The 27,963-nt window shown below is 34.1% G+C and overlaps 1 protein-coding gene across 1 annotated transcript in view; it reads right to left on the bottom strand.

Annotated features, from left to right (window-relative positions):
* Positions 1 to 27,963, bottom strand: part of LOC145266635 (uncharacterized) — a 471,019-nt gene that overhangs the window by 36,140 nt on the left and 406,916 nt on the right. Inside the window, exons 159-173 of the mRNA XM_080122558.1 lie at positions 27,301 to 27,435; positions 25,912 to 26,094; positions 25,113 to 25,244; positions 22,437 to 22,622; positions 20,981 to 21,091; positions 19,806 to 19,988; positions 15,368 to 15,511; positions 14,333 to 14,515; positions 13,016 to 13,138; positions 9,482 to 9,679; positions 6,849 to 6,974; positions 5,165 to 5,362; positions 2,955 to 3,086; positions 1,839 to 1,960; positions 451 to 557 (exon numbers count right to left, since the gene is read on the bottom strand). Coding sequence (XP_079978684.1) covers positions 451 to 557; positions 1,839 to 1,960; positions 2,955 to 3,086; positions 5,165 to 5,362; positions 6,849 to 6,974; positions 9,482 to 9,679; positions 13,016 to 13,138; positions 14,333 to 14,515; positions 15,368 to 15,511; positions 19,806 to 19,988; positions 20,981 to 21,091; positions 22,437 to 22,622; positions 25,113 to 25,244; positions 25,912 to 26,094; positions 27,301 to 27,435 — 2,263 coding nt within the window. The remainder of the gene's footprint in view (positions 1 to 450; positions 558 to 1,838; positions 1,961 to 2,954; positions 3,087 to 5,164; positions 5,363 to 6,848; positions 6,975 to 9,481; positions 9,680 to 13,015; positions 13,139 to 14,332; positions 14,516 to 15,367; positions 15,512 to 19,805; positions 19,989 to 20,980; positions 21,092 to 22,436; positions 22,623 to 25,112; positions 25,245 to 25,911; positions 26,095 to 27,300; positions 27,436 to 27,963) is intronic.

Genomic DNA, 27,963 nt, shown 5'->3' with positions numbered 1-27,963 from the left:
GTATTTTGATACACACTGGACGATGAGTATGTAATAATTTAACTGTAATTCACCTAGTAAGTCAAGCAGCAAACGCGACTTGCTGATCAATATATACAGTCGAAAATCCATTCTGGACAATCAGTTCAACAGAATCGAGGCCAATTCAGAGGTCTTTTATGTCGGACTGAAGTATTAGTCCTAGGTAGTCATAAGAGGCCCACTCTCTCAGGCTTTGATGTCCTTCTTTAGGGAAGAGTTAATTTATTGCTAACTGCCTGAGACGCCCTGACTGAAGAATGCTGATGCTGAGGCGGTTTTTAAGAGGCCAAACTGCTCCAGTTTTGGTGTGCTGGAATATTTTCCCCCACCTTCCTGCAGTGGAAATGTCAAGTGGAATGGATGGACAATTCATCATCAGAACAACATAAAACATGACAAATAATAGCACAAAAGCTGACGAAAACTCACCATAGTCTTTCAAAAGTTTGCAAACGATTCTTGTAGCTAATTTGATATTGGTGACTTTTAGTGAGAGAATGACTTCACCCGATTTCGTGTTTTCCGGTAGATCGACACTATAACAAAAGAAAATTACTTTTAAAAACATTTAAATTTCACATGGATTTTTATTGCTTTATTATTATTATTATTATTATTATTATTATTATTATTATTATTATTATTATTATTCCTCCCAAAATAAGGCATATAGTCGCTGTGATAACAGGGACAAGATTTATAGATGAGGGTAACCTATATGGGGAGTTGGGAAACAAACTTTTTGTTCACATTACATTTAAGTTTATGTATGTTGGCACGTGCAGGGAAACAATGAACAGGAAGAGAATTACAAAGACAAGCAGCCCAAGAAAATAAGTAGAAAGTTTTTCACCAGCGTGAAAATAGAACACTGAAAAGGGGGGTATTTTGCTGCTAGTAAGGTGCGTACATAATTTTTCGTTGAGGGGGTCCAAATCCAGTAAGTTCATCTGACCACGTTCCATGGACGCATTCAGAAAACAAGCACAGAGATATTATATTGCAGCAATGGAACAGGGACTAGATATTAGTAGACAGTGTGAGACCTACTAGTGTTGGAAATTTGGCAGGTGACCCCGAAAACATTGATTGCACACACGTAGATCGGTTCCATGTGAAGAATGTGAGGCTTTCCACCATTGTATATTGAAATGCATAATTTGATCAGAAATATTAGTCAAAGGAAATATTAAACAATAGACAGTGGGAAATATTAAACATTCCAGGCTAAAAGAATGTTTATATAAATCGATACAAACAAAAAGCGAGTCAGTCGATTACAAGGATACAGAGCAAGAACAAGCTGACATTTCCTTCACTGCCAAACATCCACACTACTGCTGCGCACCTTCAGTGATGTCAAACACTCGTCATAACTAAATCCAAACTGATATCGGTGCGAATAAAACAAAATATTATTTGTAGATCAGCTGTGCTGTGTTTTATACACTGTCAATATATATATATATATATATATATATATATATATATATATATATATATATATATATATATATCGTAGACCAGTGACAAAAGTAGATTTAGAAATTATATAAACTGAAAAACACATTTGAACGACCGGCTCCAGTGAATATATAACACTAGGTTAGAGACGGATTTTAATCTCTGACCAAGAAGTAGAGGCTATTGACTGGTGCACCGGCTCAACAATATTTCATGCCTGGGTGAATAGTAGCTTTATAGTGATATGATTTTGCTATCCATTATATAGATAAGATTAAAATAAATATTCAATGCATATTCATACTTCAAAGCTACTTTGTATTATTATTTAAAAAACAAAATAAACTGCTTACGCATGAACACGTTGTTCAAATTGCAAATCACCAGTTTGTACATCAACTCGTGTGACGTTAATAATGACGTTAGCTTCACTTGTTTTAGGATTCCAACTTTTGTCAGAAGCGATGACTTTAAACTGAAATGGTAAAAAAAAAAAAAAAAAAAAGAAATAAAGAATTATAAAAAATTCGATTAATTGTATGAAGATTTTAAAAAAAACTTAGGACCATTTATCAAGTTATATTTTGTATTATTGTTGTGTTTAAAACAATGACAGCACATTATGTATAAATATGTATACACACACACACACACACACACACACACACACACATATATATATATATATATATATATATATTTATTTATTTATTGAATTTTTTTTGTCAATAATAAGATTTAATTGAAAAGTCAAACTCCTACAGAATTATGTACTGCTAGATATTTTCTGCGTCCCTATTCATACTTGTGATCTCAAGATTTGAAACATCCGCCATTATTGGAAGAGAATTTTCCTCGAAATATATTATGGAACACTGTCACACACAGTACATCACTGTGTAAAAGTTTGACTTTTCAAGTCTTATTATTAACAAACAATTCCTTATATATATATATATATATATATATATATATATATATATATATATATATATATATATATATATGTGTGTGTGTGTGTGTGTGTGTGTATGTGTGTGTGTGTATGTATATATATATATATATATATATATATATATATATATATATTAAATTTTTGCGGCACGCTGGTCACACACACAAAAAATGAATATTTAAATGAATATTTACCAATGCTTACCAATTTTTACGCTTATAGAAAATTCCAAATATCAAAATTTAAACAAACGATTTATTATACATTTTATTTATTCTTTTTTTTATATTTAAGCATCGATATCACGCAAGTAATAATATGTGAGTTAGTGTTTATTAATATAAACAACTCCATTTATAACGATATGAAAGCTGTTTTCCACCTATAACAACTTGTAATTTCCACTTAAAACCTATTAGCGACACAATAGTAATCACTTTGTGGCCCATTAACGTGCCACGGCACGGTGGTTGGGAACCAATGTTATAGAAGATAGAAAATACTAATCACTTACATTGTAGACAGCACTGTTGGTATTCACGAGAGATTTTCTGAGATAAATGGAGCCGAGGTCAGTGACAGCAAAATATTCTTGCGCAAGTGGATAGGCATCGGGGATGCTCATTGTTATCTCACCGTTTGGATTCTGAAAGAACAAAAACATTTATTGAAAAGATTATGAGTAAGGAAAGTAGAAAGTGGACTTTAGGTCTACTTTCGGAAACTTTGTAACTCTCGCTTCCCTTATTTTATCCTTTTGCCTTCGCATTTCATGAGCGATGTTTCTTACAAAGTTGAAACAATTGCTGTTTTCTGGATCAGAATCTATCCATACAATTCTCAATGGCTAGTTTTTACCTTGAAGTAGTAGGTTTTAGAGGTTGGAACTTGGTTGACTGTGTTGGATCTATTAGATTGGAGACTCTTTTTTAACCCTTTATGACCTGAATTATGATGTAGATGATTTAAAAAATATTTATTGTTAATTTTAGTTAGTTTAAAGGTTAATGATGCTATGATTATCTTTAAACTGGAAAAATTATGAAGTTCGATAGTTAAACTACTACTGAGAATTTTTGCATTTTATAAACTTACCTTGATTATTATCTATAGTACTTGAAAAAACTGTCTATCACAAGAAACGAAATCCTCCACTCTCTGAGACAGATGGCAGTATACTGAATAAAAGCAATGGACAGTTGTGTAATATGGAGTTATCTGGTATCTACCCAGATACTGACCTAATACATATAAGACATGTTTGAATCAATTCCCATTTATTTATGCCGTTATATTCATTTATTTATGATTGAATGAATTTGTTAAGCCAGGTCTTAAATGTAAATCCAATAGACAGATCTAGTGGTTGATGCACTGGCCTATATGTAGCAACAATATTCACTGAATGGGTGAATGGTAGCCTTGTAGAGATATAGGATATTGTCAGCTGTGAGTATTTTTATAATGTGTTGGAAGGATCTCACCTTCTTTGCAGCAGTCTTAGTAATATATTCTATGTATTTATTTAAATTCATCGCAACTGTGAACGTTAGACCAACGAGTTTAAATGATGGACTCTCAGGTAGAGTGTTATCAGCTATGGTAATCAGTGGTTGAAAAAAGTTTCTTATAATTGTTAAAAGAAGGCTGCTTTGTCTTAGTAACATTAAATGTTACCATCCATTTAATTCCCCATTCCATTTCAGACTGGAAGCCATTTTCTAAAGTTCCCCATTCCATTGCAGACCGGAAGCTGTTTTCTAAAGTTTCATACCTTGCTTTATGTGTGTATCGTTTATCTGTGACATAATGAGGGCAGTGTTTGAAGAAAAACTTCAAACGTGACTCCATGCGACTTCTGGACAAATATTTCATATCTCTTTGGCTGGCAAGACTTTAAGCAAAAAAGACGTTAATAATGTAAGGGGAGGAGAGGCAGTGCACACAGTGTGGTGTGGTGTCATGAGACAAACTATCCATCTATCTGTCTATATTCCTCTCTCCCATACTACGTGGGGTGGACGTCTCTCTGATGCTTTTCTGTGACTGTCTTACTTTTTAAATAAACCTTTTTTATGAACATTGGCGTCCGAATGAGTTTATTAGTAAACAGAAAGAATCTAAGGCCATGACAACGATGACACATGTGTGTATAACAGTTTATACACTCATCTGTAAATGTAACACACACACACATATATATATATATATATATATATATATATATGAAGAGAAAGAAAATTAAAACTATAAGTTGAACTTTACAATCAAAATTTATTGTTCGACTGAATACTCCAAAAACAATTTACAAAGTCCTTATTCCACGGAGTTTCAAAGAATGCTATTCTTGTTATTCTTCTCATCAAAAGACATAAAGAAATCAGCAAATTATATTTGTAGCAATGCTAGAATTTGCTAGTTAAGGCATTAAGTGAAACCGTAAACTATTGTAGTTATAAATTGCCAAATAAAAAAGTGAAAAAATGTTGGATATGTAAAAACATATATATAAAAAACAAAGCACGCATAATATTTCAGCTTGCATGAAACTCCTCTCAAGTCGATCCAATATATATATATAAGTGCTATGAGTACATTTCAATTTTTCACTTGTAAAACAGGCACAGGAATCTAACACGGCGGTGATGGGGCCGAGTTTGGAGCTTGGCTGACTCGTATATCTACGTACTGATCCTATAAATGTAATAGGAAAAAGAAACTTACCCTTCCATTAGGAACTGCATCTTTGTCGGTCACTGTAAATTTGGCAATCTCCATCGTCAAAATGAAAGTTGATTTGATATTTTCAACGATAAGCTTAGGAGCGATACTCGGTGCGTACTGGTTGCGTCTTATTGTAATGAAGACATTAGCCGTGGCCGTTTTTGGTTGAGATGATTGATCAATGGCTCGTACAGTCAACTGTAAAAAAATAAAAATAAAAAATAAATAAATGATATAGTTTTAATTCCCACCTAATTGTACGTTGCTGATATCAGATAGGGTATCCATTTTCACTTTTAGATATATGTGTATGATAGGTGTTATAAAAAGCATATGGTAGTAAAAAAAAAAGAAAGAAAAAAAGATAAATGCGGGAATTTAGGTTCAAATAATGCGTATGAATTATAAATACAATATATAAAGATGTGTAGTTCGTGGCCTGTAAAAGAGGTTCATCATGATAAACGGCTCCTCAACTTCAGTGTAAGGTCCTCTGACCTGCTTTTTGGTCAGAGATATTCGGTGTGACTGGAATGTGATCAATGGGAATTAGTAGTGAGTGAACAACCGACGTGACTGTTATCACTGTTATCAGCTATTCACAATTAACGGCTGTCAGAATAACAAGTACAGGTTGTCTTAATGTGATGGGGTTGGTTCGACACAAGGTGACTTCCTGTTGGTTGACCTTTAGTGAGCGATACTGCTTCAAGTGACGGAGCCCTTGTGTGACTGCTAGCTGCTGTTGGGCATAGCTATTTAAAAGCTGCATGTGGATAGAGTTGTAAACATCTGGCTCCAAAGAGAGAGGTATAAAAAATTTCGGATTCAGTAAACTGTGTTTCTTTTAATCTCTATTTTCGACACAGTGGCCGCAGCATGTGAGGGTTCAGTGCACAGTTTTGTGGTAAATATTTATCTCCCTCCCATGGTGAGATGATGTGCCACAAAGGTCGGAAAGTGAGGAAGAGAATTCTGGCCTTCAAAACATGCCTAGGCCGCTCTACCAGCATTTCTCAGGCGATTAGCAATAAACTTTTCAAAGGAAAAGGGCAAATCCTAGGGGTGATGGATCTTCTAGACCTGCAATACCTCTTTCAACAGGGAAAAGGAATTTCAACAATGGCCTATACTCTGTTATCTTTGGTGTCAAGGACCTACCCCTCTCCTCCCATGATCATAGTGCTTAGAGAGCAAATCCAAGTGTATATAGCTAGCGCCATAATAACTAGCAGGAAATGCACTTTCAGGGGTCATCGAACAAAATATGATCTAAATGATGTAACATAGGATTCTCAAATGCTTTTTGAATATCAAACATTTTCATACAAAGAAAGTTGCTTTTTATTATTGTAAATTCGATTTCATTAAAAAAATTTCACTAATAGGTAATCACTTATCGAGGGCAAAAATCACTGACGGACAAGAGTTAAAGTGATAAATTCTCAGTTGAAATGATGAATGATTATATGAAAATATTGAAACTGATGAATGAAATCAGCAAATTTCAATACTTATGGGGACAGCATATGACAAGTGCTTGTTGAATAGGACATTATACTTTCCGACTTTGCAAGCCTGTTGATCAGGTTTATCAGACAAACAAAATAAACCTTCTTGTCACTCAGATTTGCAGATGTGAGCAAAGAAAAGGATAGATCGATTATTTAAGGTATTTACTTACGGTAACAAAGTTGCCAATTTTGTTTGTAGTCAGCAAATCCTTGATGTAAATTATTCCCTGCGTCGGACTGATGAAAAAGAAATCATTGGGTGGGAAAATGGAATACACCAGTGTTCCGCTTGGACTCTAGAAAAGAAAGATTGTATAATAATAATAACGATGATGATGATGATGATGATGATGATGATGGTAATAATAATAAAAAGATGGAACTAATGAAAACACTTGGACATGGCTACAAAAAGAAAACTAAATAGAGAAACTGGATCCCTAATAACAGCCGCGCAAGATAACACAACTAGAACCAACCACATCAAAGCCAAGATCGACAAGACACAAGAACACAGTAAATGCAGACTCTGTGGACAAAGAGAGGAAACAATAAATCACATAATAAACGAATGCAGCAAACTAGCTCAAAAAGAATATGAAAGTAGACCCGATCAAGAGGGGAAGGCAGTACACTGGGAATTATGCAAGCAACTGCATCTGATACTTGAAATCAGTACTTGAAAACATAAGTCACAGAATCCTATGGGACAAGAATATACAACCGGATAAACCCATCCAAGCAAGACCGAATGTCATAATAGTTAGCAAGAAGGAAAAGTCCTGTCAGATTGTAGATTTTGCCGTTCCAGCAGACTACAAAGTTCAAGGAAACAGAAGTGGAGCAAATGCACGGAACTGGTTAGAGAGCTCAAAGGGATATGAAAGATGATGTTATTTAACTAACACCAATAATAGTAGGAGCACTAGGAACAATACCAAAAAACTTTGAGAAAAGAATCGAATCAGAGGGATGTCTGAGAAGTCACAGCAGATAACAATAATAAAAACGGCTGAAATATTAAGGAAAACCCTCGAATGCGGGGACTAATACACATGATCCTCACGCACTAGCCAGGCACATAGAAACTGCTGCAGAAGTAAAACACAAAGAAACCTACCATGAAATCATGAAAACTGAAACTGTAGAATTGTAAGTGAACTGCCCTAAACCATCACCTCCCCCCCTTTTTTTGTAACCATAAACTGGTGTCACACCAAATAAATAAAGAGGATCAAGGAGAATGGAAAGATCGAGGATGGAAAGCTCTAATCACACTTTCACTGGGTAAATGTGAAGAGAATTGGGATCTGGAATCCCACTGAAGACCAATGGTCGCTACCAAAGAGAAATCAATGGTAAACAGCTGTTGCGATAACACAAATCAATTTGCAAATGTTATTGAAAGAGGTGGAGAGTACTAGAAATCTGGGGAGATTTGTTGTCACCCAGACTCCAGGAAACATCACTGCTTATTATCAATGAGTATTCACTGATGATGACCTCTGGGAGAACTCCTAGCGAACAACAACAACAACAACAACAACAATAATAATAATAATAATAATAATAATAATAAATTGAATGTAGAGACTAATACACATGAGCTACAAATACTAACCGGACATATAGAAACTGCAACAGAAGCAAAACAAAAACATTAAAAAAAAACATTACATGGAATCATGAAAACTAAAATATACAGCACAATTACATTGACACATCGGTTCTCACCAGATTACCGAAGTTAAGCAACATTGAGCCTTGCCAGTACCAGATGGGTGATCATTTGGGAAGACAAGGCGCTGTATGTATTTTCTGGGAAAGTTGGGCGTGGGGCAAACACCCTCACCCCGAAAAAAGAACTCCTCGCTACAAAAACATCTACAAAGTTGTGGATGGCCTATGCCCCCCCCCTCCAGGAAAACTAAAACCGTATAATTGTAATTATAACCATCCTTTAAAAATGGTAGTGTTGGCATAACTGGCACCACACCAAATAGTCATGGAGGGTCAAGGAGGATGGAAAGACCAAGGAGAGAAAGCACTAACCAGACCTCCACTGGAACGTTGGGGAGGCTTATTGTTACACAAATTCCATTGAAGATCAATGGTCCTTGTCAGCAAGAAATCAATAGTAAACGGCTGTTGCGATAACGCAAAATTATTTGCAAAGATGGCTGAAAGAAGTGGAAAGTCTAGCAAATCTGGGCAAACTTCTTGTCGTTCAGACTCTGAGAAACAGAATGTTCTCACAGAAGTCTTTGATGAGGCCTGAGTGAAAACTTCTAGTGAGTACAGATAATGATATGTGTGCTTATTATAACAGAAGAATACAACCGTTATGATATAATCACTATTATATTCCAACAAAATTTTATGCGTATATACGTTTCAGAAACACACCTTATACTATGTTATTTCTTCAAATCAGTCATTTTGAGAAAGTACTCGACATAAGAACAAAACATTGATGGACATATAAATCATTTTTTTTTTGTTTTTTCAATACCTCCAAACACACGCGCGCGTGCACACAGATGCTACAGGGCTTATGAAGAAAAACCTGAAGTCCTACCTAACTAATATTCCTGGTGAACCAAGTGCAAAAGAGATCCAGACAATTGCACTTAAGGAAACAACGAGGATACTAAAAAGAGCTGTCGGTTGGCTTCAATAAAAAGCAAGGCAGTGATGACAGTTGGTTTGGCTGCCCCATACCCAGCGTTACAATCTTTAAAGGAAGAAAAATTTAAAAAAAAAATGGTATTAAAATCCAAAAAATATATACAATTATATTTACCAAGGGATTTTGTTGAGCATCGGCGTCACTGGCACGGACTTGGATAACAGATGATTGTACAGGCTCGTACTCATTTACGATTGCAGTGTAATTTTGCTGAAGAAATATCGGAGGATTCATGTTTCGCTCAACATTTACAAAAACGGTTACTTCTGTCTGTTTTGGTGACGGGGAATCATCCTTGGCAATAACTTGGAACTAGAAGATGAAAGCAGAATACAGGTTAATACAGAATATATAATATGTGAAAATTTTTTTTTGTAATTTTCGGGTTTCGAATCCTGAGTTCGGATGTGTCTAACTGATGAGCCCAAATGAGGGCGAAACTCGAGTCTTGGACTTCCGGTTCTTTGACTGTCATGGCTCTTGTGGGCTGCGACGTTGTTTGGCTGTGGAATTTATTATATACAATCTCTTACATTCTGAAAATCATATATATATATATATATATATGTATGTCATCTACATACAGTACTGTTTCGCTGTTTCACAGTTCATCAGTGCGGCTAGACAGGCAACTGCCTCAAGCCAGGATCGAAACCCGTTGCCCAAATGACAGTCAAGGCTTCTCACCATTGCGCTATATGGCTGATGCTGTGTGGGTAATGAATTAACGATGTTTTGACATCGTCCAAAACCTCCGCTCGATTTGTTTACACAAAGATCGTCGCTTAATACGCTAATGGCAAGTTTATATGGAAATAATATTTATTCACTTATATTTCCTTTTTATGTATACCAATCCTTATTTAAGAAGCTCAATGTAATTACAGAGCATATAATGAATAAATGACAATTAGATTAGATAAAAATATAAAATTATCATAACATGATAATGTAGCAATTTCTTTTATGGTGATACATATATTAAATAAAATATAAAATTAGCTAATTAAGTAAAATAATCTGGTAATCGTAAATCATAATAAACCAAATAAATCAATCAAATGTATTTAGATAATGACAAGTTATAACTATATTTATATTTAAAATAGATTATGAAGGTAAATATGATCATATACTTCATATAATGTAGTATTTAATTTAAAACTGATAAATAAAAGCATGTAATTATATTTTATAATTATATGGAGATAAATTAAATATTAAATTAGAATAGGGAATAGTAGTTAATTCGTAATATTCTAACTACTGGCCTAATCGCAATATTTGGATATGTTAAACATTAGTTTAGTAAGAATATTAGATAATGGGTTGTAATGACAAATTTTTAATAATCATAATGAGTTAAGGGCAAAACAGATTCATTGGTTCATATAATAATTAAGTGAATGATTTTGTGCTACGAAACAGATACTGTCAAGAATTGTAACTGTCAACTGAATTAAAAGGAATAAATTGTAAGATGGCAAACATAATGAAATTTGGAATATAGACTTTTGTCATTTATTCACACACATATATATATATATATTATATATATAATATATATTATATATATATATATATATATGTATGTATGTATGTATGTAGAGAAAGAGAGAGAGACAGAGAGAGAGACACAGAGACAGACAGACAGAGAAAGAATAGGTACTGTATGAAATAAGAGTGGGGAGTTGAACCACTATATTGAAAAAATCTGTTGGAACTACTATATTAGAAAAAAATCTGTTGGAACCACTATATTGAAAAAATCTGTTGGAACCACTATATTAGAAAAAATCTGTTGGAACCACTATATTAGAAAAAATCTGTTGGAACCACTATATTAGAAAAAATCTGTTGGAACCACTATATTGAAAAAATCTGTTGGAACCACTATATTGAAAAAATCTGTTGGAACCACTATATTAGAAAAAATCTGTTGGAACTACTATATTAGAAAAAATCTGTTGGAACTACTATATTAGAAAAAAATCTGTTGGAACTACTATATTAGAAAAAAATCTGTTGGAACTACTATATTAGAAAAAATCTGTAAGTAGATGTTGATTTTATATGCCGGGCCCTTTTGCTAGTGCAGTGTTAAAACTTCTCAAATGCATTTGTAATGTTAGGCTGTATAAAAGTAAGTGTCAATCTTGCTAATTATTTTTTATTTATTCTTTATTCATTATTTTTATTTTATGTTAGTATATTTCTTCCTGTTTCTTTTTTTACTTTATTCTTATTTCTTACTTTTTATTTTTACCTTGTTATATTTTTATGTTTTATTCTTTTCACGCTATTTTTGGTCACACTGTATTTATTCAATTTTATCTTTTCTTATTATATTTTTATGTCTAGTTTTAATATTATATCCTTTATTTCTCTATTTTTTTATCTACAATTCTATCCTTTTCTTTTTGCTCTTTCTTACCCTCTCTTCATAGACTTAACCATCTGCACATTATCTCCGTGAACATATAATAAAACTTTTATGTTACTAAAAATATATAGAAATGAGAGAAACTAAATTTGTTGAAAAAAATAAACAATTATTAAACATTTCATAAAATAGATAGTGAAAGAAGTATTTGGACAGTCTTCTTCTTTCATTATTTTTTTTTACATTCCAGATCGTTCTAGAAGGTTCGATATTCTAGAAGTTTCGATATTCTAAAAGTTCGATATTCCATAAGTTCCATATTTTGCAAACTTCTAGTCATTCTCTGTCCAGATCTCTCTCAGAAAACATTACAACATGGCCAAGCAAAAGGAAGGCGAACAGTCCATAAAGGACTGTATTATTTCAGCACTAAAAATAATAGAAGTTACCGGTGTATAGCACAAACTTTGAATGTGCCTGTTAATACTGTAGGGTAAATTGTAAAGAAGTGGAAAGAGTCAGGCACTACAAAAAGAGCTCCCTGGAAAATTTCGGAAATGTGTTGTCGAAAGATCTTGCAAACTGTTTGAAATTATCTTTTTTGACTCGCGAAGAGCTGCAAAAAAAAAAAAAAAACTCAGCCGTATGGGCACCAGCGTCTGCAAGACGATCATCAATAACAAACTACACAGAGAAAGTCTCAAGCCTCGAAGACCACGCAAGACTCCTTTACTGGAGAAAGTTTACCTTAAATCAAGACTAAGGCATGCCAAAAAGTCTATCAATGAGGATACTACTTTATTTCATCATGTGATATCGTTGTATGAGACCAAAATTGAGCTATTTGGCAATAACAATGCAACCCATTTCTGGCATGCAGACGGTTCTGCATATGATATGAAGAACATTATCCCTACCGTGAAGCATGGAGAAGGAAATATTATGATTTGCGGCTACTTTTTTTTCACTCAGGATTGGTACACTAGAAATAATTGAAGGAATAATGAATGGAGCCAAATACAGGGATATTTTGGAGAATAACTTGCAAAGGTCTTTGCTTTAACAGCTGTCACTGCTAATCTTTTCAGTAGCCATCTATCCTTCGGTTGCTGCTGATTTTCACATATATGCCCATATACGCTCTGTTACATATCTTTCCTACCAAAAAATTCTTTACAAAAATTTTAATTAAACCTGCTTGAGATAATAAAAGAAAACAAGAAAACCCAGTCCTTACGTATGGGAATAATAGAAAGGCAACTTACTTTATATTGGTTTCTTGAGTCGGACGATACACTTCCAGCTAGAGTAATTTCACCTGTGAAATTATTAATGGTGAAATACCGTGAATCCGTAGTTTGACTTGACAGGCTGTAATAGACTTTGTCCTGAAATAAAAAGGTAAAACATTTAATGCTACAGGATTTTAATATGCTTTTTGGTGTTTAATGAGTGATGACATTTATCGAGATATTTTTAAGAAGACTTTTCTTGTAATTTGGTGTTATTATTAGTGGAATTCGAGACTTTTTTTGGGATATGCACATTGAATGTGTTTATGTGTTCACTAAAATTCTGCTTTGCAAAAATTTTGTTCTGATAAGAGTTTGCATTTATAATTTTGATGAGTTATTATTAAAAGATAAAAAATAAACTTTCCTTTGAAACAGCTGTAAATAACACTTATACCTTCGTGTATTCTATTTATTTGGAATTTGATTTGAAAAATGCTCTGTGTCGACAAAATATATCTATCTAGAGCTCTATGCCACTAAATACTGAGCTGCTGAGATTTACAAATTTTTGATTGATCTTTAATTATATCATTGATGATTTTCTATATCATATAAATTGAAGGTTATATATATGTGTGTTTGTGTGTCTATGTACGGGTGTACGTGTGTGTGTATGAGTGTGTGTGTATGTGTGTGTATATGAAAGGTTTTGTTTAAATGTAACATTTTTAACTTAATTGATACAGATTTAAACACAGGTTACGAAAACACACGCACACACACACACACACACACACACACACACACATATTGATATAATAATACCGTAGTAGCTTTAACATAGGTACGTACGTACATGTGTCACGGTTTCCAGATTATACATTATTTGATCGAGAGTTCATATTTATTAAAAAGGAGGGTAGTAGAGACAAACGAATTACATGTAAAGATGGATTCAAATCATTGAATATACTGTTTTTATCTTGCTATTACCACCGTACGCACATATCACCATTGTACATGGACTTACTCCTCAATACACTGAAGAAGGCACATGGAACGGCTAAAATTCTGTTCTTTTAGAAAAAAAAATTCTTAAAAAGATATTTTGTATTCCTATACGTCAACAAATAAGAGAAAACTTTCAGATTTATTTCACACACACACACACACACACACACACACACACACACGCACACACACGCACGCACACAAATGTATATGAATTTGAAATATAAAGCCATTAGAATTCATAGAATGCAAAATATTTTCATTTATTTTAAGTGTTAATAACATGGCCAAAAACATAAAATTGGCTAGTCAGTATATTCAAAATACTATTCTTACATTATCATTATCTGTAGCCGTGACTCGTCCGATGAAGGAGTTCAAACTGGCAGTTTCTTTCATCGTAAATGTATAAGAGGCTTTATCGAATTGAGGAGCATTTCTATTACCAATTACGTCCACGATGACGGTCATTGTAGCAAAGTTCTGTGGTACGCCATTGTCCTTAGCTTCGATTGTCAACTAAAAATGAAACAAACAAAACAATCAATTCGGGCAAGTATTAAAAAGAGTTGCATCAAAATCCAAGACTTGCCAGCAAAAAAAGGAAATAGAGAATAAAATCAAAACCTGTATATGCAGAGATCTGACAGTTTATTTAGCAACACTTACATACTACATAAGTTTTAACCATTTATCGCCAGAAATTTTTATGCAATAAATAGATTTTTTTATTCATGAAACCCACATGTGATGGAAGTTAGCGTGCAACTGACGCACGAACGTAAACGAACCCCTCACTTGTATAACCAAGCATAGGTCTTTACTTTGAAGAGCAGTTGGTCTGACAAGCTATAAGAGTAAGAAATATTATTTTTTAAAGGCGACTTGAAAGTACAATTTGTCGGTAAAGGATCAAAGCAGGTGACAAAGACGACCATCTAAAGGCGAACACAAAACGAGTTCGATGCGATCATGTCCTTGTCTATCAGGCAGTAACTGAAGTAGTTGTTTTCTGCCGACTCCTACTTTTAACAATAAATTGATACTCAATAAAATGAAGGTAATGGAATCTTAAGAAATAAATTATGTCTTTATAAAAAAGCAAAGAAAATGTCTCATTTATTATTTATACAGCTATTCTATTCGAGTTGTACAAAATTCAACGATTTCGGGTGCTCAGTTCAAGATTACATTCTTTCTAACACTGCAGAAAAGTAATGCTAACAGACACTTTCTCCTTGTTTAGACTGGCAATACTAACATACGTTTTTATGGATATAAATCACAACATGAACAAAGAACGAAGATACCTCTTTGAGCTATGATCGTACCATATGTATGTACTGAAATAATAGCCTCAGAGAAACTTACAGTATACTGTGGTGGTCCATTCTTGATTTGACTGAGCAAAGTAGTGACAGTAAGTTCTCCAGTGGTCGGGTTTACATAAAATAAATTTGTTTGTGTCACAGGCACAACGGAAGTGATATTATAAGTGATTCGCCCATTTTCACCCTGGAAAAGAAAAAGATAAATATGACAAATAAATCGAGTTAAACATTAATAGTTAAGACGTTAATACGTCAAATAAGTAAAATGGTTTATTAATAATCAAAGGTTAATAGATATCATCATGCTAATCAGTTTAACATCCGTTTTACAAGCTGGCATGTGTTGGGCGACTTTTAAAAATTGACTTTCAAATTAACTTCTCTCTGGACAGGTCTTTATGTATCCTTCTTTCTCTCACATCCATTTTTATCACTTCCTTCCATGTTTTCCTTTGGCCTTCCTCTGAAAACTGGACTGTTATTTTAACTCTTCTATGTCTACTAACCCAAGAACTCTCATCCATTCTTACAATGTAGTAATATACTCAAAGTTTCTTGTTCCACACCCATCTCCCTATTTAATCTTCCTCTGATATCTCAGCATTTTATTGAGATTCATAATACACATCCGTCGTATCATTCTCATATAATTTCTCTCCATGCCTCGCATATCTTCAACTCTCATTGGCCAGGTTGCACTTCTATTCACTATCACACTGCATACATGTCTGATAGAGTTTCCCTTGATGGACAGGGGTAATTGCTCTGCTTGGTCGTAATGGTAGAAGTTTCCATTCTCTACTGACTCTTATTTAGAACCTGCCCCACCCTGTGCCCCAATGGTATCACCAGGGTAACAAATCTGAACAATCTCAATAACTTCGCCACCCAATATATTTTTTCCACATTTGAGTTTTCATTCATCTCCATTGACTTGCACACAAATGGATTATCCTTTCTTTTTTTATTTTTATTTTTATTATATTTTCACCCCAAACAAGGCACATTGCCACTTTGATGTAGAGGGCTACTATCAGGACAATAAGCATCAGGGGTACTATGTAGGGAGTTGGGTAGCAAGATGTCGGTTCACGTTGCACTTCAACTTTTGCATGTTAGTACAGTATGGGAAGCAGGGACCCGGAAGGGAATTCTAAAGTCTAGCGGTTCTGGAGAAGAAACTACTGGAGTAGAAGGCTCTCTTACATCTAGGAATCTCTACTGTGAAGGGGTGGGATTTAGCTGCTTGTCGGGTTTGTCAGGGGTATTTACGTCGACGGGGTACAAATGCTTGCAGTTCGTCAGAGCATTCACCGTTAAAGTACTTGTAGAACAGGCAGAGGGATGCAACATTTCGTCGATGAGACAGAGGCTGACAGTTCAGGACCTATCAGATTGGTGACTCTCTTTTAAACCTTGTCTAGGAGCGAGAGACTAGTGGCAGATGCACCAGCCCAAATATGAAAACTACTCTATACATGAGCGAATGGTGGCCTTATAGAGGTACAGGATACTTTCGGGTGTTTGTAGATTTCTAGCATGGTAGAGAGAACCTACCTTCTTCGCAGCGATCCTGACAATACTCTCGATGTATCTGTTCCAACTCATGTTTCCCGTGAACGTTAGGCCAAGGAGCTTAAAAGATGTACTTTCAGATAAAGAGTCATTGGCCGTTGCTATTGGTGGTAGAGAAGGTTTCTTGTAATTATTGAAGGAAACAAGTTGGCAGCATTGAATGTGACCATCCATTTTTGTCCCCATTCTACTACAGATTGGAGGTCTTCCTCTAGCATTCTGCCATTTCTTTAGATATGTGTTCATTTGTTTTCCTGTCATGTTTGTTATAGAGCGTGGTGTCATCAGCATATGTACCCATCTCACAGACAATTTTGTCAGGGAAGTCATTTATGAATATTAGGAATAATAGAGGTCCAAGAATAGACCTTTGAGACACTCCTGCATTTATATCATATTGTTTAGATGTACGACCATCGAGGACAACCTGGATTTTTCTCTTATCTAAGAAGGATTTAATTATGTTAAGTAGTCTTTCAGTGATAAAAGCTGACTAACAGTCAAAGAACATGCATAGTTAATTTATAGTCAAACATTTTTTTAAGTATCGACCCTTGATTGGACAAAAACTCATATCCACAGTTATTTTCAGATAGTAAGAGGCATAAAAATATTCACCTCCTACTTTTGTATGCACTATAAAAACTGAAACACAACCTTTTACTACTTTCCGATTTTTCCTTCAAACCCAACTTGAGTGAAAAAGTCCTTTAAAGTTGCAAATACGCGACAAGAGATATTTATATGCTAATGTATGCATAGTGACAGCATGTACACCTCGTTCACCAAGAACACATACATACTATTTCACACATACACTTTGTTATTCACAGAACATAGGCAAGCTAATATACACATAATATTCACAGAAAGAGCATGAAAAATAGAGGAAGATATTTATTCTCTCGCATGCAAGTCAGTCTGATTTCCGATTTTGGATGGATCACAATTGGCTCAAAAACTTGTCAGAAAAAGAAACGCAAAAAAGATTTAAGTTGGCCAACAAAAGAAAGATGTGGAATGACCAAGAGCTAGAAGAATTAACCAACCATTAATTAATTAAAGGAAGCCCCCGATGTCTAATTTTGTGCATGCAGTTCCCTTTTGCAGCTACGAGCAAAGAAGCCAAGAGACAAAAAAAAAAGGTATGTCAAAGTTTGTTATACACACATGCACACACGTACAAACTTAAGCGATAAGACATTATGACCATGGCCAAAGACATATATAGACAGACTGCACACACTCTTTTAAGAGACACACGTAATGAGGTATAGGTGCAACAGACAAAATCCTCCCTTACTACACTACATAGATCAGCAAAGTTTAGTGATGTTTTACTATGACAATAGAACTTTCACAATTGATTTTTCACAAAAATATTGTTAGATCCGGTACATATTCAAAATACTAACATTGGTTTTCTGTGCATCCTTAAAATGAAATGACAGCAACAGCGATGATTTGTATAACATTAATAGAAAATTAATGTTATACATATAATGTTTACCTTGTATGTTGGTTATGGGATCTTGGAACAAGCGGCAGCAACAGCAGCTTTAGTTTCACAGTGCCAGCAAAGACTGTATACATCATCATCATCATCATATTTTAATGTTAAACGTACTGTTAATATCCCTGACTCCAGGGTGGGAAACATCTGAGAACCTCTCATGTCTACTCTTCATGTGTTCCAATCCATAGAGTTGATACCAGTCATGTTGCAAGCAGTCAAGCACTCTAATTACACACTCAAACCAGGTCCGTGTTGGTCTTTCACACATCCTCGTACATGGGGTATCCATGCGTATTATTGTGTTGATGCAGGAGGATGGCACGTTGTCTATGGCCAAACTATCTGTAACATAAGGCATCCAAAATGCCTCCAATATCAAGCTTCTAATAGAACATGGTTGAAAGGACTCTTTCTCTAGTTTGTTGCCAAAAATCCATTTGATCATAGCATGGTCATTATGTCAAATCAGAAGTGATATAACTACATGCTTTAGGAAGTTTATTTAGTTACTTAGTTGTGAAGTATTTCTGTCTGCTGAATACTTTTGAAAAGGGTGAACTTTGCAGAGGATTCGAATTCAATCAACAATTATTTTATTTTCGACAATCAATTATGTTGTTTCTTCTGGCGAGATCCATGTCCGTGTCAAGTACATTTATTACTGTTGCCTTTATCATATGAATTAATAGTCTGGTTGCCCGGCTTTACCTGGGTGTTTGGAGGTGTGTGTTGACCAAAAAACAAAAAAACAAAAAAAAACATAAAAACAAGTGATAGTGGGCAGGCAGGCTCGAACCTGTAGCGCAGAGGAAGAAAAAGTAGGCAGGCAGGCTTGAACCAATACGACGAAAGAGGAAAAGAACGTGAAAAAAAAAATGTGACGTCTTTACCGTTGCATTCATCGTCAAACCGGAAGTGGCAAAGGTTTAAATTAAGTCTAATCAATCGAAAAGAGGGATGACTTTCGAAAATATCAGCGAAAAAACCGACCCCACCTTGTAGAAAAGTGCCCAGTTGAGAGTGAAGGAATTAATGTTTTTAGCCAATTTTTCGATATTTGTCGTCTAAAGGGTGGCGCTACAAAACGATACCAATCTCGTGAAAATCCGTCATCTCTGTCGAAAATTTTAGACATACATACATACATGCATACATACATACAAATTAGTATAAGAATTTGAACACCCGAAGACTAGCTCTGAATTGATTGGCTCAAATATTGTGTTTATGACATACAATACGAATGATGAATTCAATAGAATTTGTTCTGTAATTCTTCACTCCACATTCATATTCTTTGCTCAAACAATGTAATCTCGACCCAAATATTTAACACATACAATCAGGGTAAACATAAAAGGAAACATAAAAAAACATTCAATCAAACCTGATCTTGATCTGTGGCCTTGACAGTTAAGAATACTCCACCAATCGGAGAGTCATCGGGAATTTTTATAGTCTTGGAAGTCTCTGGGAAAACAGGTGGATTGTTGTCAGTTATGATGTTAATTCGTACGACAGTCGTTGCAAATTTGGATGGTTCATTCTTACGGTAAGCCTGTACATTTAGCTAAAATAATCAAAGAACACATTTTTACATTTTAGAGAAATTTGAAATAAAAACAAACAAATGGAAAAAAAACCAATCGCATTATGACAATATTATCTCTAATAAAAATAGTCACTATTTACTTACCTCCTCATGAGGGCAAAGTTAGACAGAGGATCGTTTTTTATGTGGGTTACATTCAGCTCTGAAAAGGGACACTCTCAATTGGAAAAAAATAATTTCCTCAGCCAAAAGGATTTTCCTCCTTTGATCAATGGCAGAACAGTTATTACACTTTGAATTATTCTTCATATAATAAAATTACAATATAATATGAAAAATTAGGCGAAAACCATCAAAATTATGTCGGTCATGGAGATCGTTAGATTGTGACAACAAGAAAATAAAAACAAAAATCATATTACCGTACCAACTTTGTTCAAAGTGAAACATATCTATTTAAGTATTAATATAGTTTCGAAATATACATATGGTTATAAGGGTTCATCTTCCAAATTATTTTAAGAGTTTGTGAAATATTGCTATTCTATAGACAACCAGAGCGTATGCAGACCCCACGATATGATTGTACCATCTTAAGACAATATATATATATTACACTTTGATCCTATTATGAAAGCCAAGAAAGTGTAATTTAGTTCGACTTCAACACAATATCGATATCAGATTACTTTTTCCATTACTTTTTTTGCACTGCATCTTCGACGATCCCATCTTTACAAAAAGGGTAGAAAGTGATAATGTATTTACGAAAACAACATTGTTAAATAGATAGAGGTAATAAGTAGGGCTGTGACAACAGCATATTCTTTTAATTGTTTTGACTCTTGAGTATATATGCATTAATATCCTATATGTTTTTATATAGACTGATGTGGTTCTCAGTTGATTGACTGTTTTACTGTACTTGAATGAAAAGAATATTCTGTTGTCACAGCCCTAGTAATAAGTGATCAAAAATAAAATGAGATGGAACGGATCCTGATACTTACGTTGACTTGTTTTACGTTGATATTTTGAAGTGATTTTGCTACAGTGATAACTCCTTTCAAATCCATATTAAACAAAGTCACTGTATTTGTGACGGTGTACTCCAAATTGGGCTTTAGTAGAGAATAAAGAAAATTCTATAATTAGTCTCAAAAGTAACAGAAATAAAACCCCACAAAACAAACATGGCACTGTAAAATATATAATAATGTCATGCCAGACTTGTATTTATTACAATACTTTTAGGGGGAAACAGCTGATGTGAAGTAAATACTAGTGATAGTTATAATAATGCAGGTAGTAATGGTAACGATAGTAATAATGAAAATACTAATTTATATAATTGCAGAATCACAAGCATTTGTCCATTAATGAATAACTGCTTACACATTATGTAATATACAAAGCTACCGTGAATAACAATATTAACACTTAGATATAAAAATCAGAGTGTATGGTAGTTTGTTTGAAGTATTGCTAATAAATAAGTATATTGGTATTTAATAAGGTTTATTGCAATGTAGTAGAAACCAGAACACTGATAGAGGAAGCGTACAAAAACAAATAATTAAAGATAATACATGCAATATTTTTCTTCAAAAACTTATTTATTTTGTTTGCTATTAATGCAGTCTGGGATAGCAGAAGATATGTTTTTATAAAATAACACATGACAACTAAAATGTCTTCATTCCAAAACATATATCACGAAATCACTACTCCATTAAAGACATACAAGTCTGAATAACACTTACCAATTCATTGCTTGAACAGTATTTTCCCCATCAGAAAGCTACACTTTATCAAAACATGAAAATTACATTTTTCCATTGTTTTGTAAAATGGCGCACTTTAATAGTCTAATTTGTAAACTAATAATCTGATTGGGCTTAATTGTTTACATGTGCCATTTACAAGATTAGTACTATATAAAAATCATATGGATTTTTTTTATTAGTAGTGACGCATATGTGTCACCCTCAACCGTTATTTTATGAGGTATTACTGTAACATTGCAGGAACAAACAATAAATAAATAAAAATCCAGGTCGGCATTTTTCTTTCTTTTTTTAACAAAAGAATTTACTATGATTACTATCCTTTTGACACCATTTAAAAACTCTACCGCTGCCATATGCCCATCTAACCTGGCTAGCATTTCTCTTTCTTTTGACCTCACATTGGCAACAGCCAGCCCATTCTCACCTTCACTTTACATGTCCGTCTCCTTCAGCGTTAATTTTGTTTCTTCCCGACAACGTAGTGTACTTTTTTTCTTTTGCTTCAGATGCAAGCCTGAGCACACTTGCCACTTGCATATGCATTCAAATGCTGCTCCTGCTTCTAATGTACTCGCTAGCCATCCATCCTTCGGCTGCTGCTAATATTTTCATACATGCTCATATGCACTCTGTTACATTATGTATTCTTTAAATAATGCTTCTAAATGCAACTTACCGGTACTTGAGATGTATCCGTAGCACTGACTTCAAACACCGACCGACCAACGGCAGTGTTATCAAAAACATTGACTTCATACAATGCTCTTGAGAAGATCGGCTTCTGTGAAGATTGAACCTTGAAGATTACTTGAATTGAGGCCGTTTTCCGGTCAGTTCCAGAGTCGGTTGCCGTCACACGAGCCTTAACAAAAAAAGAAGAAAAAAAAGAAAATAGGAATACATTTTGACATTAACTGATACAACACACAACTGATGCTAAGACCAGAAATCCACAGAAGGCTAACCCACTAACAGATTGGTTACCTGTCACTGTTTAGGAAAAAAGTGCATTCTTTTATGCAAAAATATTCTTTAGGATATGAATTCAAGAAGATTCTGATTTGTGTATATAAATATTAGCTAACCGCCCAGTGTTGCCTGGCTGTACAATACACTTAAACATGATATTTTAATATGCAGATTGCGTATGTATTATTATAGAATCAATCCTCTATTGATTATTATATATTATGGAGAATAATTTACCCAGTGGACTAATTTGCGAAAATAATAAGCAAATAAAAAAATAATATTGTTCATCAAATTCCGTCTGTGTTTCTTTACAATATTACATCAACTGATATTTGGGCTTGACGATCTTAAAAATAGTTTTTTTTTCTCTTATAGATGAAAAACAAGAATTTTTACAGGGAAATATTGGAGGTTACACTGGTGTAACGTAAAATATTCACCCACAAAAAATCTTTTTATCTATAAGAAAGAAAAGCTATTTTTAAGATCAGATTTGTTAATTTTCGATACTTATTGGATGGATTTCTCTACAAAACATATCTAAGAACACTGCCAGATATAGAAATTACCTTTGTGTGAAATTTGTAAAAGATAGGCTCAGCTGTTTCGGAACTGTGAAGAAAGGAACTCTCACGCACAAAGGCTCAGCTGTTTCGGAATTTATGAGGAAGGAACTCACACACACACACACAGTGACTTTTATATAACAGTAGAGATAGAGATATAAAAATAACATTATTTCTTTATGATACGAAGTGCCTTCAATAAGTTTTCAGAAATTTTTGTACAAATATTTAAAATTGTTGTAGACTATCTTATGGGATGACTGACCAATGTTTATGATTTCAGGTTCAAATGAACAGCTACAGCAGAAATTGGAATACACCCTACTAAAGCCTAATTGTCACAGCTGGTGAATTTCAAAAATGCAATCTGGACGTAAGGACACTTTAGAAGAACGATATGCAATAAAATTCTGTTTAAAACTTGGAAAAAATGCCACAGAAACGTATGGTATGGTTCAGACTCCTTTTGGACCATCTTGCATGAATCGACCATCAATTTTTTAAGTGGCATAATAGATTCAAGGAAGCCAGGCAGTTTGTGAGGAATGATCAGAGGTGTGAGAGGAGTAAGGAAGTCAAAACATCAGAGTTGATTGACTAAATAAAGAATTTGATGGATAAGGACCGTCATGTGTCTATAGAGACAATAAGTGCAGCGTTTGATGGCAGTGTGGGAACCGTACACAATTATTCATGAGGAACTGAAGATACAGAAGATTTGCACAAAATTTGTCCCAAGAGTACTTCATTCTTATCAGAGACTATTTGACCAAGATGGGCATCAAGACAGTTCCTTGCTCTCCCTATAGTCCAGCCATTGTTCCCTATAACTTTTGGTTATTTCCTAAACTCAAGGAAAAGCTTAGAGGCTATCGTTATAAGACATCTAAGGAGATTAAGATTTTCATAGCAAGTGCTCGTCTGAGCTCCAATCTATGGTCCCTTCTTCGCCAAACTTTCACAAGAAACACTAGTCTAGCTGAAAACACTATCAATAATTTCCCCCACTCTTTATCTGTGCCTAAACTTAAACGTAGATTTCATGAACAAAGCTTCTTTCTTAGAACTGCACACTGGTGGAACTCTCTTCTGTTTTCCTGCTTTCCAGCTGACTACAATATGGTTGTCTTCAAGTCCAACGTAAACAAGTTCTCGATTAGCCATTCCATTAGGTAATCCATTTGTCAAATTTCCACTACTAACGATTACTACGATATTCTCTCATTGACTACTTTACACTCTTTAACCCTTATCCTCAAGTGACCTCTGGGCCTTGATAAGTGGTGACTCCTATGTAAAAAAAAAAAAAAAAGATGCAAGAAGCTCTGACGAAGGTCATTGACATGCTCACACAAGGGAACTTCCATGGGGCCTAATAGAAGTTGTTGGAACTGTACAACAAGTGCATTACAGCCGGAGGAGATCATTTTGAATTAGACTAGTTTTATATGTGTACTATCAATAAAAGTGCCCATACGAAAAAAGTCTGGAAACTTATTGAAGACACCTCGTATGTGATCGTTGCAATAGGAACTTTATTAATTAGCATTTATATTTTTGCTGGAAATCGTTTTGGCACATTGTATAATTCCCAGATTCTATAAGGATGTTTGCAGGTAAGAACACGTTGGAAAAGATAATTGGCAGAAGAAATACGAACACACTAATGTAGTTAAAATAGACAATTTAATTTAATATTCTATTACACAACAGCAGAGAAAGAAAATGGAAATAATAAAAAAAACAAAGAAAAGAAGAATGTAGTCAACTCCTCAGAAATTTTTTGCTAAGTAAGTTTCCAAGTTTGTACTTACTGGAAAAGGTATGTCATTTTCTTGGGTCAGTGAAATCCTTGTTCTGATCACTCCTGTCACTGGATCGATTTCAAGGACCTTCAGAGCCCTGTCTGGTCCCGTGATGTTGTATCTTATGACACCATTCAATCCCTGTTAACAAAAAAATATATCTTTTAACAAACGAATTTGTGTTGTGAGTTTCTTTTTCTTGGCTGATGAGAAACTACTATTGTTCACCCGACTACACCACAATACACCGTGAACATTGATTAAGAAATATATTAATATGATGAGGATTATTTATTTAATCAAAATTTTACTAAAATGTAATTTTGATAATAAATGAAACTAAAATCTCCAAAATGTATGTAGATATAGAGGACGTGTTTCCGAAACTCATTTGAATATTTGACATTTTAATTAACATGTTTTATATATTTATAAAAACGTCCAGAATCATGGATCATCATAGATGTATGGAATAATCATGCTGACAAACCGGTTCCTGTAAGATCACTGAAGTGACGCTGATCCTGGTCAGTACAAAATGGATGACTATTTGAAAAGATCAGGTGCTGTATGTATTCTCTGCTTATCTCAGCATTGTTTCCATCGATCCTGGATTTATCCTTGCCAATTCAGGAGAGGTGTAGTTGATGATTACGCAAATTCAGGAGAGGTGTAGTTGTTGATTACGCAACATTTGCTTCACAATTACATGTGCAGCTACATATCTATTGCCTCTCAAGTCTGAAAGGAGGCGATGATAAATATTAATTTTTATTACAATGGTGAATTATAAATATTTCCCACTTACCTGGTCAGGATCTACCGCTTTAACTGTGAACACACTTGTCAGAGGTCCTAAGGATTCTTGAAGGTTCACAATGCTGGCGACAGGTTCAAACGTGGGCGTGTTATCATTGCGTTTACAAGTGATAGTGACGGTAGCTGTAGCAGATTTCGCAGGATCTCCTTGGTCTTCAGCAATAACTGTCAACTAGAAGAAATAAAATGGATACACAATGAGCCAGATTGCATTAAAAGACATGAAGAAAAAAGAAAAAAAAAGAATGACATTAAAAAAGAAAAAGAAAGATAGAAAGAATAAAGCGAAAAAAGAAAGAATAAAAGAGTAAAAGTAAAAAAGGAAAAACAGAAGGAAACGAAATGAAAATAAGACGAGAATGAAAAACGACAAAAAGAAAAAAGAAAAAGAAATGAAAAAAAAAAATGAAAAGAAAAAAGAAAGAAAAGAATTAAAAAACGAAACAAAAAGAGAAAAAAGCGAAAAGTAAAAAAAAAGTAAAACAAGAAAAAGAAAGAAAAAGGAAAGGAGAGAAAAGAAAAAGAAAAAATGAAAAGAAAAACGAAAGAATGAAAAAAAGGAAAGAATGATAGGAAAAAAGAAAGAAAAAGAGAATAAAAAGGAAAAAAGATAAAGAATAAAATGAAAAAAAAGGAACGAAAATAGAAGGAAAAAAAGAGAAAGGAGTGGAAAAAAGAAAGAATAAAGAAATGGAAAGAACCGTAAAAGTAATAAGATAAAAAAAGACCAATGCATAAAGCATAAAAAAACAAAAACAAAAACAAAAACAAAAAACAAAGCAGAAAAAAGAAAAGAAAAAAGAATAAAATAAAAAAGACAATTATAAAGGAAAGAAAAGAGAAACAGAAACAAGAAAAAGAAAAAAGAATGAAAAAGACACAAAAAGAAAAGAGGAAGAGAAGAAAAACAAAGAAAAACAAAAAAGGAGCAAAAGATAAGAAAATTAAATGATAGAAAGATAACAAGATAAAGAAAGAAAAAGAAAAGGAAGAAAAAGGAGAAAAAAGAAAGAAACAAAAAAAAGAAACATAATAAAGAAGAAAGAAAATAAAAATAAATTGGAACGTTAGGAAGATTCTAGCCATTCCAGTAATCATAGGAGCCACTGAGCTCTTTAAAAAGACCTTAACATCTTCATGGCGAATATACACAGTGAATTAAGTGCAAGAAAGATCCAGACAATTGCACTTAAACGGATAGTTAATATCTTACCAAGATGTCCGATTGAAGTCTCTAAAATTTCAGGAATTGTCTGGTATTCGATATGATGTCCCACCCCAACAAAAACAAAAGGAAAAGAAAATTTAACCCCCCCCCTCGCATGAGGTATGTTATTAAGAAATTACACATTGTTTATGGATCTAATATGTAACGCACCTGATACGTTCGTGCCTTTGTTGGATCATCTGATAATAGTTTAGTGTTCCTGATAATTCCAGTGTTCGCATCAATACTGAAGAAGGATGAACTTCCTGTATTTGCTAATTTGTAGGTAACTTTATTCTCAGGAGCCTGCAAGAAAATATAACTTTATATAAAAAGATCTTAAACAAAATGTTTTCATGCAAAAGAATGAGCTTGAATTTTATTATCATTATCATTATTATCATTGTTAGAGAGAGTCTTGCAGGAGACATGACCACGTGAAGCTTCAGATTTACTGGGTGGTTTGTAGGAAGTTTGGGGTGAGGTGTGTTGGGAAGTGGTTTGACGGGGTACCTGAGGATGTAAGAACTAGTGGCAACGTGGAGGTATGGTGGGACAAAAGTATCATGACAGACAAGCACTTGGAACATAATCGTCCGGATTTAACATTCATTGACAAGATCTCAAAGAAGTGGTAACTCATAGATTTTTCAGTGCCCTAGGATAAGAACATGATTGAGGAAAATGAGAAGAGTGGCAATTACACTATGTTGGCTTTGGAGGTAAGGTATATGCATGTGTTGGATAAAGGAACTTGGAGATCGTACACACACACACACACACACACACACACACACACACACACACACACACACACACACACACACACACAAA

Source organism: Euprymna scolopes, chromosome 41 (genome assembly GCF_053919585.1).
Source record: "Euprymna scolopes isolate OS-2025 chromosome 41, ASM5391958v1, whole genome shotgun sequence".
Lineage (NCBI taxonomy): Eukaryota > Metazoa > Mollusca > Cephalopoda > Sepiida > Sepiolidae > Euprymna > Euprymna scolopes.
This window is presented reverse-complemented; position numbering and strand designations above follow the sequence as displayed.